Below are 13716 nucleotides of genomic sequence, written 5' to 3'. Positions count from 1 at the left end.
ATATACATTCTTTCAAAATCAATTGTTATGTAAAGAGAGCTATAGCAGTATAAGGTTGAGTCACATCCTGAAGAGATACAAAGTCAAGAGCCATAGGTCAAAACCCTGAACAGAACTTTTGCTCTTTCTCATTGGTAACACTCCAGATCAGCTGTTTTTCATATGACTAGGGAGCAATGACCTGTGTGGGCCTTCAGGTTGTGTTCTGGGAACTTAAAAGTGACTATCCTTGATTATTCAAGTCAAGAAACTTAATATTCGGCAAGCAGAAAGAGATAAATAGCCATAGCCTTTGCTTTGAAGTAGAATCTGCATAAAGTCATATGCAATAGTGTCCTGCCTCCATAAGCATACATACAGACATTTCCTAGAGCAAAGATAGTTTACACTTACTCTGCGGGGAGAACAAAGGAAGAGGAAAAAGAGAATGGTGGTCCCAAGAGAACATACATACCACAGTTGTTCCTCAGAGGTAGAGTGTGTGGTGTTCTATACTGATGGATCCCAGGAAACATTTACACTATGGAATACTACTCAGTTTAAAAAAAACAAAAACAAAAAAAAACAAAAAACAAGGAAATTCTGAAATCTGTGGACAAATGGATGGCACTAGAAACAATCATACTGAGTGAGTTAACCCAGAAGCAGAAAGAATCACGTGGTATATACTCACTTATAATTGGGCACTAGCCCAAAAGGCATGCCCCATGAAAGTCTTCACTTACCAGGAGATTGGGATAGATGTGAGGACATCCTACTGGGACCCTAGGTAAGAGAAATATAGGAGAATGGAGAAATAGAAGGATACAAAGGGTCCTAGAAACCTACAAGAGGAGCATCCTGACAGGTGGATCAGGGCCTGGGGGTGGGGTCTGTTCAAACTATTGCACTAACCAAGGACAATACAAGTTGTAAACATTGAACCCCTGCTCAAATCTAGCCAATGGACAGGACATTCTCCACAGTTGGGTAGAAAGCAGGGACTAACTCTGACATGAACTCTAGTGCCCCATATTTGAGAACCTCCCCTTGGTGGGGAGCCCTGGTGGCACTCAAAGAAAGGATAAGCAGGATACCAAGATGAGACTTGATAGCCTATGACCATAAAGTGGGAGAAGAGATCCCCCCTCAGTCATAGACCTAGGGGAGGGGAATAGGGTGAAAGTGGGAGGGAGGGAGGAATGGGAGGATATAAGTGATGGGATAACAATTGAGATGTAATCTGAATAAATTAATTTTAAAAAATAAAATAAAAATTTCCTTGCTAAAAAAAAAAAAAAAAGAAAAAAACAATAAAGGAAAACAAGGTTACCTGGAGCCAGACTGTCATTGTCCTTGACAGCCTCAGTACAGACAATGTATTTTTTCTTTTAATTGGAAAAAGGCTAAGTGTCTCAGATGAGGCTCTTATTTCTGAAAAGATGAGTTAGACCAGCACTGAAGTCATTCTTCACCATGTGCCTATAATCCAAGTGACATAAAGAGGTGCAACCAATAAGGCACAGGGACCATGACAGACGTTTAAAATCTCTACTGAGGAATGACTAATAACAGAGCATGTACATGGAGAGAAGGAGGAAGGGGAGGCAAATGATGCTGTTTATCTGGGAACTAGATGGTGGTTGTGAGTGGTTGTGCTCTTAAGAAAGGCTCCGGTGGACAAGAAGAGAGGAACTCTGGTTATAGGACCTGGTGTTTGTTCTCAATGTCACAGCAAAGGGTATGGCTTCAAAAGTTTAGAAAGACGGGTGGAATTTCAAAATGGAGGTTTCCTGTGAACAACTGTGTAGCCGGTATCCGAGCAGTAAGATAGTTTATAAAGAAAGCCTTAGCCAGTGAGAGCAGCCAAGGACATTAAGGAGCATGCCTGTAGTTGAAAACTGTCAGGCACTCCCCTGAGGACTGCAAAGGATTCACGGGTTTAATTGCCACGTCAGAGTAAATGAGGATGGTGAGGGAGCAGGAAACTAGAGTGGTGAATTCTCCCAGCTAGCATGGGGAGCCTTCTGAACACATGGCAGACGAGTGTAAGCAATGGCTTCTCTGTGTGTGTGTGTGTGTTTTTGTTTTTTCTTGTGTGTAAGTGAGCACATAGTAACACTCATCATTTTTCTTACCTGTGGCCATCACAAAGCTACGGAGAAGATCCAGGGGTAACAAAGTAGGTGGGGTGATGTATCCAAGGACATGCTATTCTGGGTTTTATGTAGTCTTTGGTGGTCCTGAAACAGATCTGGTTATAGGGAGTTAACTCAATTGACTTAGTTTACTTTCTAATGAAAAAAATAGCCCTAAAACTCCAGAGATGGCTTTGTGAGTGAAATACTTTTTTGTTGTTGGTTTTTTTTTTCTGTTTTGTTTTGATTTGTGTTTTTTTTTTCCAAGACAGGGTTTCGCTATGTAGCCTTGGCTATCCTGGACTCATTTTTGTAGACCAGGCTGGCGTCGAACACACAGAGATCTGCCTGCTCCTGCCTCCCTGAGTGGTGGGATTAAAGGCGTGTGCCACCACGCCCACTGAGTGAAATACGTTCTACACAAACTTGAGGACCTGAGTTCCTATCACCAGCACCCATGTTGGAAGCTGAGGTTGATGCTATGTACCTGTAACCCTAACACTGGGAGTAGCAGAAATGGATAAGTGGGAAGGGTGCTCAAGCCAACTGGGGTCAATCTAGTCAAAGTGGTGAGCCCCAAGTTCAGTGAAAGACCCATCCCCCCAAAAATCAGGGAGAGAACAATAGAGAAAGACACTTTAAGTCAGTGTCTGGACTCCATTTGCACAACACACACATATGCATATGTACACACATGCACACATGATTAAAAGTTAGTAAAGTAACTGCTCCTCTTATCTTTCTTCACCTGTATATGCCCCAAGGAAATACTCTCAGGAAATGCTGGCAATACTCGTATCTATGGTCTTTGTGTTTGTGAAAATCCGTGTGTAGTTTTGTGAAACGTAGCAAAGAGCTTGTCAGGTTTGGAGCAGGGAGGCTTTTTCAGAAGGTAGCTTCTTCCACTGTTGATAGAAATGGAGGCCTGCTTTGGGTAGAGATTGCCAGACTGTGATGTGTGGCCTCTGTGTGAACCCAGCTCCCTTGTTCTGGGGTCAGGCCCCTCAGGACCTGAAGCATAGTGTCCTTCTGTACTCACTGTCCCTTATGTGCCACATCCCTGCCACCCAGACTCTGGCTTCCAGCAGTACATGAATGTGTTGGAAACCTGGTTTTTTTCCTATCCGAGTCTGCTTGAGCACATTCTTACTGTTTTCTGTAAACACTGGAGAGGCCAGTGCAAGCTTTTCTCTGAATAGCTGAAAAGGGATCAGTCAGCACACAGCTCAGAAATGGATGTTGTGGGAGCTGACACTTGGTCTCCTGGCAGTCGTGATCAGGGACTTTGGGATGACTATTATTATTTCCCGGAAATTTATGGTTTGTATGGGTGAGTTTGAGATCATTTGGGCTACAAAAGGCAGTAAGACAGAAGAAGCTTTCTTAAACCATCTAATTCCATACGACATGTGATACCTTTTCTGTCTCTACCTGGAAAGAAACCCCGGGAGTCTTAAAGCCATCACTACCAACCAACCATGGTCTAAGATCTCTCTCTCTCTCTCTCTCTCTCTCTCTCTCTCTCTCTCTCTCTCTCTCTCTCTCTCTCTTCTCTCTCTCTCTCTCTCCCTCTCTCCTCTCTTCTCTTCTCTTCTCTCTCTCCCTCTCTCCCTCTCTCCCTCTCTCTCTCTCTCTCTCTCTCTCTCTCTCTCTCTCTCTCTCTCTCTCTCTCTCTCTCTCTCTCTCTCCACTTTGCAGGTTGACAAAGAAATCCATTTGTATATAGACCTGATATGGTGCTTTGTTTAGGTAAAGTGCATTCTGAAGTGCAGGAAAGACACTTCTGTTAGCTTTCTGCTACATTCATCTCCCCACAATGGGTATCTCAGTCCTGTGAGGTGCCTGCTCCAGACTCAACCTAAACCTCTCCCACGTTTAAGCATCCTGACTCTCAGAGTGAAGGCTATGCTGCCCAGAAAGCTGAGCTGGAGCCAGTGGGATGTGACTGGCTGCCATAGAGACTGTGTAGACCAAATTATTGATGTTTAGCAGTGGGAAAGCAGCTGCCTTTTCCATCCTACTGAATGATGACAGCATATCTTTTCTTGATAAGACTGTGGCCAGAATGGAGTTTGGTCTAGAAGGTAGATAGAGGTTGTTCTGTCTACATGCTACAGAGATGTCTGGCTTCTCTTCTCTGTTTGTATCTGAGTCTATCTCCTTGTGCATCTGACACACTGTTTTAAACTTAACTACACTGAACATTTTGTATATATTTGTCTGACAATAAATGGGTCTGGGGCTAGGGATGGTTCACGGGTGGAAAATGCATCTTTGTTAGATCAGAAATGAAAAACCATTCTCTTTGTTTAGAAAACACCTAATGAATCCAGTTTTAGTACAGACATAGTTTAAGAGCTTTCATTTGTATAAAAAAAAAGATGAAAATTTAAAACCGATGTTAACAAATCCTATAAGAACTAATTCCATACACTTTTAACCTATATATGTCCTCTTTATAACATTGTAAACCTTAAAATTGTTCTGATCTCCTGGGCTCAAATCTTCTTTGTGGAGTAACTTTTAAGATTGATACACTAAATCCTAATGAAACAGCAACCACCCACATGCTCTGTGAGAAAGAAAGCAAATCCCGTATACATGTGTAGAAAGTTTGTAACTCCAGGTCAGAACATAGTCATGATTTTATTTTTTGAGACATTAAACTTTGTGTAGGAGTTTTTGGATAAATTCCAACTACAACTTTGTAATTAAAGATCTTTGTATAATGTTCTTCAGAATATTTTTTTATTACTGACCTGGGGCAGACTTGTTTATGGTTTTTGGTTACAGTGGTGGTCATAGTTTTTGTGAGACCTAGAAAACCATTTCATCTGCAGTTTGGGTAATCTATTCCTCACTGAAACCACTTTTGCCTCTCCTGTCTATTGGTCACTGTGGCACCACAAGCTGTCACTAGAAATTAATAGTAGAGGGCAGGAAGATGTAGAGACAGGCAGATATATGAAGCTCATTGGCTCTCCCTAGCTGAATCAGTAAGCTTTAGGGTCAGTGCAGGGCTCCAACTCAAATAGGGCGGTGTCTACCTGAAGTCAGCCTCTGGCCTTCACACGCATGTGTGCATGAACACACAATGCATAAGTACCAGTGCTCACACATGCACACAGCCACACAAGCACATACACATGTGCACAAATACATCTCCATCTTCCCCACTCCTTCTCCCCCTATGTCTTTCCATCTTTCTCCCCTTCCCTTCCTCTCCTTCCTTCATCTCCCTCCTCTTCTCTTCTGATTTAGACAAAAAAAATTTTTAGCAAAACTCATTTTACTCATATGGGTTACCTCCTCTTTACCAAACATGATTACATATGTCTGTCTTTTAATCACTGGCCATGATCAACTCTTCTCTTAAAAGACAGAGAACACCACCCCTTCTGTGACAAGTCCTGGTCCTCTTGTTAAGGAATAAACATGCACTTTGGACATTTATGCAAATATGCATAGTTTCCGCTGTTTCTGAAACTTCATAGAGAGAGATAACAGAAAAATATTAACATTAACTTTTATAGCCATTATCTACCATCTAATATCCCTTCGTCCTCTTAAGCGATAATGCCTCATTTCCTGTTTTCTGGTTTCTGCTTCTTGTGTTGTTTTTGTTGTTTTTTTTTTTTTCTGAAATCACTAAAAATGATGAATGAGGGCTTTCTTTTTATTATCCCTATGATTTGATCTGCATACATTTTCTTTCTTCTGTCTATGCTGTTGATGGGGTGCTGTGATGGTTAAACCGAGCCGGCCAATCATGGATGCCATCCTAACATCTTTATCCCCCTTTTTAGTTCACCAGGAGAGTGAAATTTCGATTAGCAAATGTCCTGCAGTCCACATTTCCATTTCTGTGAATCCAGCCATGTTTAAAAGACTAGATCTTCATTAGCATGTTGTCATTGCCTCATCAGGTCGTCAGGATATTCATAGACTCTGCTCTACTTTTATCCCATTCCGATAAAGAGGACCTTGAAGGTGGAGCTCGGTTGTCGGTGTTTGGGAAGCAGTGGACCACTGCCTTCACCCTAGCCAGTGTCTTTCTCTCAGTGTACCTTCTCTGTTCTTGGTGACAGCCTTTGGTAAACCAAGTGCTGCCTCTCTCCTTCTATTTTTTTCTCCTCTTCCAAATTATTACAATGTTGAATGAATAGTAAAAGATTGCTGTTTTTAATTTATTTCTTTGCATCTTCCTTTCCCATTCAGTTTGGAAATGTTTGGCTTCCCTGAGTGAGAGGCGATAGCCAAGGGAGGGAGGAGATAAATGGCCTGCAGCCCTTACACACTAGACTTAAGGTGACAGGTGACAAAATCTGCACTGAGAGCTCATTTCAGGAAGATGCTGATCAGGAGCACTGGCTCTGGCCTCTCCTCAACAACTTCTCCTCCATTTTCTTTCTGTCTCTTTTTGCTTTCTCTCTTTTCTTCTTTTCGCTCCCTTCTTGCATTTCTTTTTTGTTTTGTTTTAATTTCAATTCCTTCTGAGAGAGCTGTCATGTGTCACAACTGACCAAATATGCATTTTAGTGTGACTGTGGACTTTTGGTCCTTCCACCTCTACTTCCTAAGGGCTGAGGTTATAGGTGTGCACCATTGTGCCTGGCTTTGTGGTAAGGGTCAGACCTTGGGCTTTGTGCATGCTAGACATATGCACTGCCAGCTGAGGCACATCCCCAATTTGTCCTTCTCTTTCTTTCTTTCTTTTTTTTCCTTCCTTCCTTCCTTCCTTCCTTTCTCTCTCTCTCTCTCTCTCTCTCTCTCTCTCTCTTTCTTTCTTCCTTCCTTCCTTTCTCTCTTTCTTTTTTTCTTGAAGTAAATCTGAACTCCAGGGACACATTGTTTTTTTCCCATTCTCAACTGGGAAGCGGAAATGTCTTCCTATAGGAGTTATATTGAAATGCAGTTGTCATTTGGAAGGAACCGCAGTTACATGGCTCAGCAGTGGCAGGCATCCCTGAGAATGGAGGTGAACATCTTTACTGATCTTCTGTTGAAGAGGAGGCCTGAGGAGCCATTGCTGTCCTGTGAAGGAAGTCTAAGCAGTTTTTAGCGCCTTGTTTTGGAGCCCTGTTGCTCAAAGTGGTGCTCCCAGGTTGCCCGTGTCACATTTTCCCGGATTCTACCTCTGAGTGTATCTCAGAGGGACTCAGTCCAAAAATATAGATGGGACTGGAGACTTGTATTAAGTCAAATTCCCCATGTAGCAAGCACAAAATAAAAGAGCAGTCTGTTTGTCTCAGGGCTCAGTTTTCCACTTCTCCAACTCACCCATGTACACCTGTCTCAAAGTGCTTGAGGTTGAACGACTGACACACAGGCACTAAGACATAAGTCAGGAAGCATTTGGAACATTTACCATACAGGTCCGATGGCACAAGAAGTGGGATTCCTTAACTCTCCTTCCACTATTTCTTTCATGCTCAGTAATAATTTCTCTTTCCAAAGACAGAAACAATTGAGCTTCCTTGGTTATTGAAAATAAGGCTCATCCTTCAACATACCCCTGAATTGTTTTTATAATGCCTGAAGACCAACTCCAGAAGCCCCCTCTGGAACTTTCTACAAATGCAGTGGGTTGCCCATAGCTCGCAGTGTCTTTACTTGCTTCTGCTCTTATACATCCCTGACCTATAGATGTTGAGTTGAACCCTGCCTGTAAACCCGAGCTCACCAGGGCTAGACTTGGAGTTGTTGCTCTATAAATGATTGTCAAGTGAGCTAAGCATTCCCATGACGCCACCTTGACGCACATCTCTGCAGTTCTCATGGGCTCTACCATAAGGAATGACTGGACTTCCTTTCATGTAAAATTAAATATGTTTGTATTAAAAATCAGCTTCCTGAGATCGTAACCAAGATATGTCCTAAGACTGCTGCAAATAGAGCAGAGCGAACAGCAGGATGTTTTGAGGATCTAAATACTTGTGAAGTACTTTTTTTTTTCATGTTATGAAATGTTTTAAAGAACTCCAAGTAAATTTAAAGGGGGATCTACTGGATTTTGGCTAAGTGCTAGGAAAAAAAGAAAAAGAAAAAAGAAAAGAAAAGAAAAAAAATTCCCTTAATTCCCTATCCAAATACTTCAGGCTTAAATTTACTGGCAGCTATTTCAGAGGAAGATGGTGGCTCTGAAATCTTTGGTTTGTTATAGTGAAAATGTTTTTGTCTTCAAATGTTTAGGAAGGGATTAAAGGGAATTTATGGCTTGTGGGGAAAGTAATAAACGTGGTAACAATGCAGTGTGTAAACTGTCACCAGGTTCTGGAATTACTGATTGCCTGACCAGCATTTAGATTTTGTGTCTAAAAGGAATTACTTTCACATCATGCTTGAGACGCCTGCCTGGATCAGTGGGTCATTCTATTGTTTAAGGAAGGTTGAATCGATTACACAGGAGATAAATTCTGCCATTAGATCATTTGCTATGGAGCCCAAGAAACATATTCAAGATCCATTTCTTTCAACAAATTTAATCAACATACACTATTTTTCTTTTAAGGTCAAGTCACAGCCTGTTCAGTTTCTTCTGACACACTTCAGGATTTAATTAATTTTATTCTTAAGAAAAAAAAATCACAGAAGTAAGAAATTAATGAGTCTGATAGATCTTGCGCTTTCTTGTTATACCCCTCCCCCCTTTTTATTAATGGAATCCTGCATCACAGGCTTATTTCTATGTTTTTTTAATAAAAGCAATTATGACTTTCTAAAACATATTACATTTTGTAAAGAATTGTTTTAGCAAAGTAGTCTTTGGCCTCAGAAAGATTGTCCATAATCATAATGTAATAATTTTATTATTTAAGGGTATCCCAAGGTTAGTAATGAAGAATTTGTCTCTAAACACACCTTCTTTTAAGCACCTCTCCTGATGGACACAGCAGCATTTTCCTTAGAATGTGTACACACACACAAAAAAGTCTTAAACATGCTAGACATGACACTGGCCATGGTGGTGCATCCTTGTCATCCCAGCACTTAGGAAGTTACAGTAAGATGCCAGAGCCCATGGCAACCTGGCTTCCATGTGAGATGCCATCTCGTAACACAATGGGAAAGGGTGATCACTGTGCAGTTTTTGTTGTGTTGTTGTTCTGGTTTTGTTGCTTTCGGGGTTTTTTGTTGTTGTTGTTTGTTTGTTTTGGTTTGGTTTGGTTTGGTTTTTTTGGTTTTGGGGTTTTTTTTTTGTATCAATTAAATGATAATTGTCAGAGATGTGGTCGAAAGAATGGCACATAGCAAACAATGCCTTGGGGAACTGTGAGAGAGGCTCCAGGAAAAAAGGCTTTTTACCTCAGGTGCATTGTGTTCCCTGGATTGTTCTTGGACATAATTTTGTGCCTCCTGTGACAAACCATTACATTAAATTTATAGGACACGTTTATCCTTTTTGGATCTCAGATCATAGCTATAGACCCCAATCTGTCAGTGTACCCTGAATCTGGATATGGCCTTCTGCCTTGCTGTCATGGGGCCTCTCTTACAGCTCCCCACGGCACTGTTCGCCAAGGGCCTTTCTTTTGACCATGTTCCAGCAGATAATTGCTTCCATGCTTGATGAGGTTTAATTGTTGGAACTCCCCACAAATTTTACTCCACATGTCTTTTATGCACAGGTGAGTTTGGTATAGAGAAAATGCAACCAAAGTCATTTTAAATCTTCATGTGAATTCTTACGTGATCATTCTCAAGTATGCAAATGCTTCTCAGTTATGTAGAAGTTGATCCCTTTTGTATTTATGTAATATCTCATCTCCATACCCTCAGCCATCTATGAGCGGGCTGCTGTTTCTCTAGCAGTTTCTATTTTTAAATGAAGCATCAATATCAGAAGCACTCCTGTGTGTGTGTGTTGCTTCTCAGTAATTCGAATCTTTAATAAGTTGACACTGCTGCCCGCCCCCCTTGTTATAAAGTGTGTTTCTGTGGTCCGTGTGGGCTTCTGCTTAAATAAGTTGTCTCCTTCCCCATTCAGAGTCAAAGAAGCTGAGGAAGTGTGTAGGCAGAAGAAAGGAAAGTCACTCTATAAAGTAAAACCAAGACATGACTCCGGAATTGTAAGTATTGAGTTATTCTGGTTTTCAGTTTGTGATTGTCTTTGCTGCTAAGCCCTGTCTCTGCAACACTTACAAACTTACGCAATAATATTTCAGTCGTATTTATTTTATGTTTGGATAAATAAAAAGCCTCTAATCCCATCTGTCTCTCTTCTTTATGTCTTTAATCGAGACTTTGTCGCTGAGCTAGTTTCAAAGTTGGATATTTGAAACTTGAGAATTAACATCAGTATAAGCATGGGAATGTGGGAAGACCCATGTTCACTGCCTGGGTCAGGAAGAGAGTCTGTATTTCCTCATTATACACGAGTCACAGGCCACTGATGCACCTGAACCCTGGGTGGTTAATATGATATTTGCTGCATACCGCTCAATAGGAAATGAGATGTGCTCTCAAGTAGGCCACCTTGGGTTTCTGGCTCAGAGACTAATCTAGAAAGTTAAGCTAAGATTCCTCCTTGGTCAAGTCTTCCATACAATGAAACACCAACTTATATATCCTCAGAGAGAAATGTTGGTTATAAATGCCGATTCTTTCTCTAATACCATAGAAGTTTTATTGAAGGGTTTAAAGGTGTCGTACATCTCCTGTTGCCAGGATACATAGATTGTGATGGTTTGCATGTAAATTTAGGACATCAAATAAAAACATTTTGAGACTTATTTTCATGTTTAATTAACCACTGTATTTATGTGTCTGTGCATGTGGATATAAAAACCTGAGGAGGTAAGAAGGCGGCTTTGGATCCTCTCAAGCTGGAGTTTCCAAGGATTGTGAGCCACTTGACATGGGTTCTGCGAACTTAACTCCAGGCTTATACAAAAGCAGTGTGTGCCTTAACTGCTGAGCCATCTCTCCGGTCCAAACTGAAGCACTTTGAATTGGATTATTATAACATAGTCTAAATATAATAGGTGGTTAAGATAACTCCAAACTGCTATAGGATTAAAATAGAAAATAGTTCTCTACTCAGATAAAATTCATTTTTCCTGTCAGTTTTTCGTATCAAATGTAGTTCTCTCCTGATTATAAATTTGTCTTGTGGTATTTTCTGATCAAAGCTTATTAAATCTCTATTGATTTAGAGCAATGGTTGTTAGCTGATCATGCTACTGTGAGATGGGAGAGAATTAAAACATGCCAACCAGAAATCCAATCCATTGGGTTTGCTTCTGTGTCCCATGCCTTTGTATGCAGGATCTGGACCAGCAGCGTTGTGCTGGTACCCCCCTCATATGCATTGCCAGTTAAACTTTAAGGACCTTTTTTTCCCCAAAAGCACTTGGAAAATGTTTCCATGAAAAAAATAAAGATAAAACAGATATAATACACAGAACATTTTCTGAATGAATTGATTTTTTTTTCACCTTTATCCAGAGAATTTAATAGAAAAGAAAATTCATTTGGGCTACTCTAAACTCCTTTTTTTTTTTTTTCACTTTTTTAACTCCATCTTGCATATTTGTTTCAGAAAGCAAAGATAAGCATGAAAACCTGAGCTGTGAACAGCAGAGCAAACCTAGTCATTGAAACCACTTCCGCAGCATCCACCTGACCTGAAGGGCGGATGGGAACCACATCCTTCTGACCATTCTTTCCTCTGAACCTCTTACATAATCTTCATGTTTTCTAGACAGTTTGTTGAATGTTGAATTTTACAGTTCTGTATGTTCATCTAAAACTGCAAAAGTGGTAGACCTGTGAACAATTGGACACCTTTCCTTTCTGTAAACCTTGTGGTGTTACACCAACAGACCCGAGTGGCATGTCTAAGAGGCACTATCTGCGTTCATTCTGAACATGCTAAACCTTAACCTACAGCTTCCTTTTGTGAGAGTCTTTCTCTTGTCAAAACAAAAACGTCTTCCTTTCTACTGACAACCAGAACTCCACACTGATGCAATTAGACTTGTGAGTCAATGTTGTTTCTAGTGAATTCTTCGGATCTACTTCACTTCTACTTACAGTTTCTATTTTGAGAAGTAAGGACCATGTATATGTCATGACTGATGATGCTTTCCCCACTCTACATTGCTCTCTATTACATGTCCCTTGAGACCATATGAAAAACTGCTTTTCAGCAGAGGAAAATGAAATCATAATATGTCCCTCTGCGTCTTGTACTACAATACTACACACACACACACACACACACACACACACACACACACACACACAAACACACAAAGCTTCACTTACTATTTTCAAGAAATTTGAATAAGTGAAGTTCATGAAATTGTCAAATTTATTTTTTATGGCCACTTATTATAAAAAGAGAAAAAAATTAGATAAATCAGATCTATCCAGACCTTAAGTAAAATACCTGCCTGAGTATTTTGACATGATTGTGTTGTGATCGTGTGTTATGGCAAGTGATTTACAGCTATGATGTGAGGATGTGTTTGACCCTTGTCTAAAGGGCTCTAGGGAAGGATTTTACTCACTTTGTCAGGAAAAAAAATGGTAAGTTTCATATTCTTTCTGAAGATATCTGAAAGTCAGCTCACAATGCATTGAGAGGTTTTATATAAAATTAATAGCTGTTCTTTTAAATTGCTGCTAATAATATTGGTTGAGAGCTATGGTTGTAGAAAAGGGGAAAATGTATTGCTATTGCAAACCAGTTATGGACAGCAACTTAAAAAAGAAAAATAATGTTCTAAATCATAGCTATACTTGTATTTATGTAAACTATGACCTCTTGCCTTTTACTTTGTATTTTAAGTGCAAAAGAGCAGTAGTGTTTTATTTCTTTTGTTGTTGATTTGTAGTTTTCCTGTCCCTCAGTCCTTCCAATGTGTATATTACCACTCTTCAATGAAGTAATAGGGCATTTAACAAAGATCGCTATGTGCAATACTGTATCTAGTGTTTCTATTTCAATTTTCTAGGATGTTAATTTATATGAAAATAAAATGAATAATAAAATGTTTCTGTGTCAGTTGTATATATGTATACTTAGAAAATACAGACATTGTGGTCAACTTTTGCAGGGAATAGCATTAGTCTAAACATTCACACACACACAAAGAACATGGACATCGATCATCTCAGGATTCTGGAACCTAAGTCTATCATGATACCTGAGTATCATGGTTAATTTGGCTCATAGTTCAAAAGGATACAGTCATAGTAGCAGGAGCATGAGGCAACTGGACATATTGCTTCTACATTCATGAATCAAAAGAAAGAGATGGGAAGGAAGGATGGAAGGAAGGAAGGAAGGACGGACGGAAGGAAGGAAGGAAGGAAGGAAGGAAGGAAAGAAAGAAGGACTGCTTGTTCTTGGCTCATTTTCTCCTTTTTATTTAGGCTAGAAACTCAGCCAATGGATTGATGATGCCCATATTATGGTGGGTATTCTGGTCCCAATTAACCCTGTTAAAAAGCTTCCCCACAATCATGCTCAGAACTTTGTCTCCTAGGGGATCGTAGAACCTAAGTTTGCAATCAATAGTAGCATCACAATGTTTATCAATTCTCATATTAAAAGATTTGGTTTACACCATTGCTTGCCTTAACATCAAAC

The 13716-nt window shown here is 40.2% G+C and overlaps 1 protein-coding gene across 1 annotated transcript in view; it reads left to right on the top strand.

The window, feature by feature from the left end:
• FMN2 (formin 2) overlaps positions 1-13117 on the top strand; it is a 300168-nt gene extending 287051 nt beyond the window's left edge. Inside the window, exons 17-18 of the mRNA XM_084792663.1 lie at positions 10105-10186; positions 11659-13117. Coding sequence (XP_084648789.1) covers positions 10105-10186; positions 11659-11685 — 109 coding nt within the window. The 3' untranslated portion in view covers positions 11686-13117. The remainder of the gene's footprint in view (positions 1-10104; positions 10187-11658) is intronic.
• Positions 13118-13716: the final 599 nt, after the last annotated feature.

Source organism: Acomys minous (assembly GCF_964271855.1).
Source record: "Acomys minous genome assembly, chromosome: 1".
In the NCBI taxonomy this organism is placed as follows: domain Eukaryota; kingdom Metazoa; phylum Chordata; class Mammalia; order Rodentia; family Muridae; genus Acomys; species Acomys minous.
Note: the sequence above shows the minus strand (reverse complement) of the source record. Positions and strands in the feature narration are given on the sequence as shown.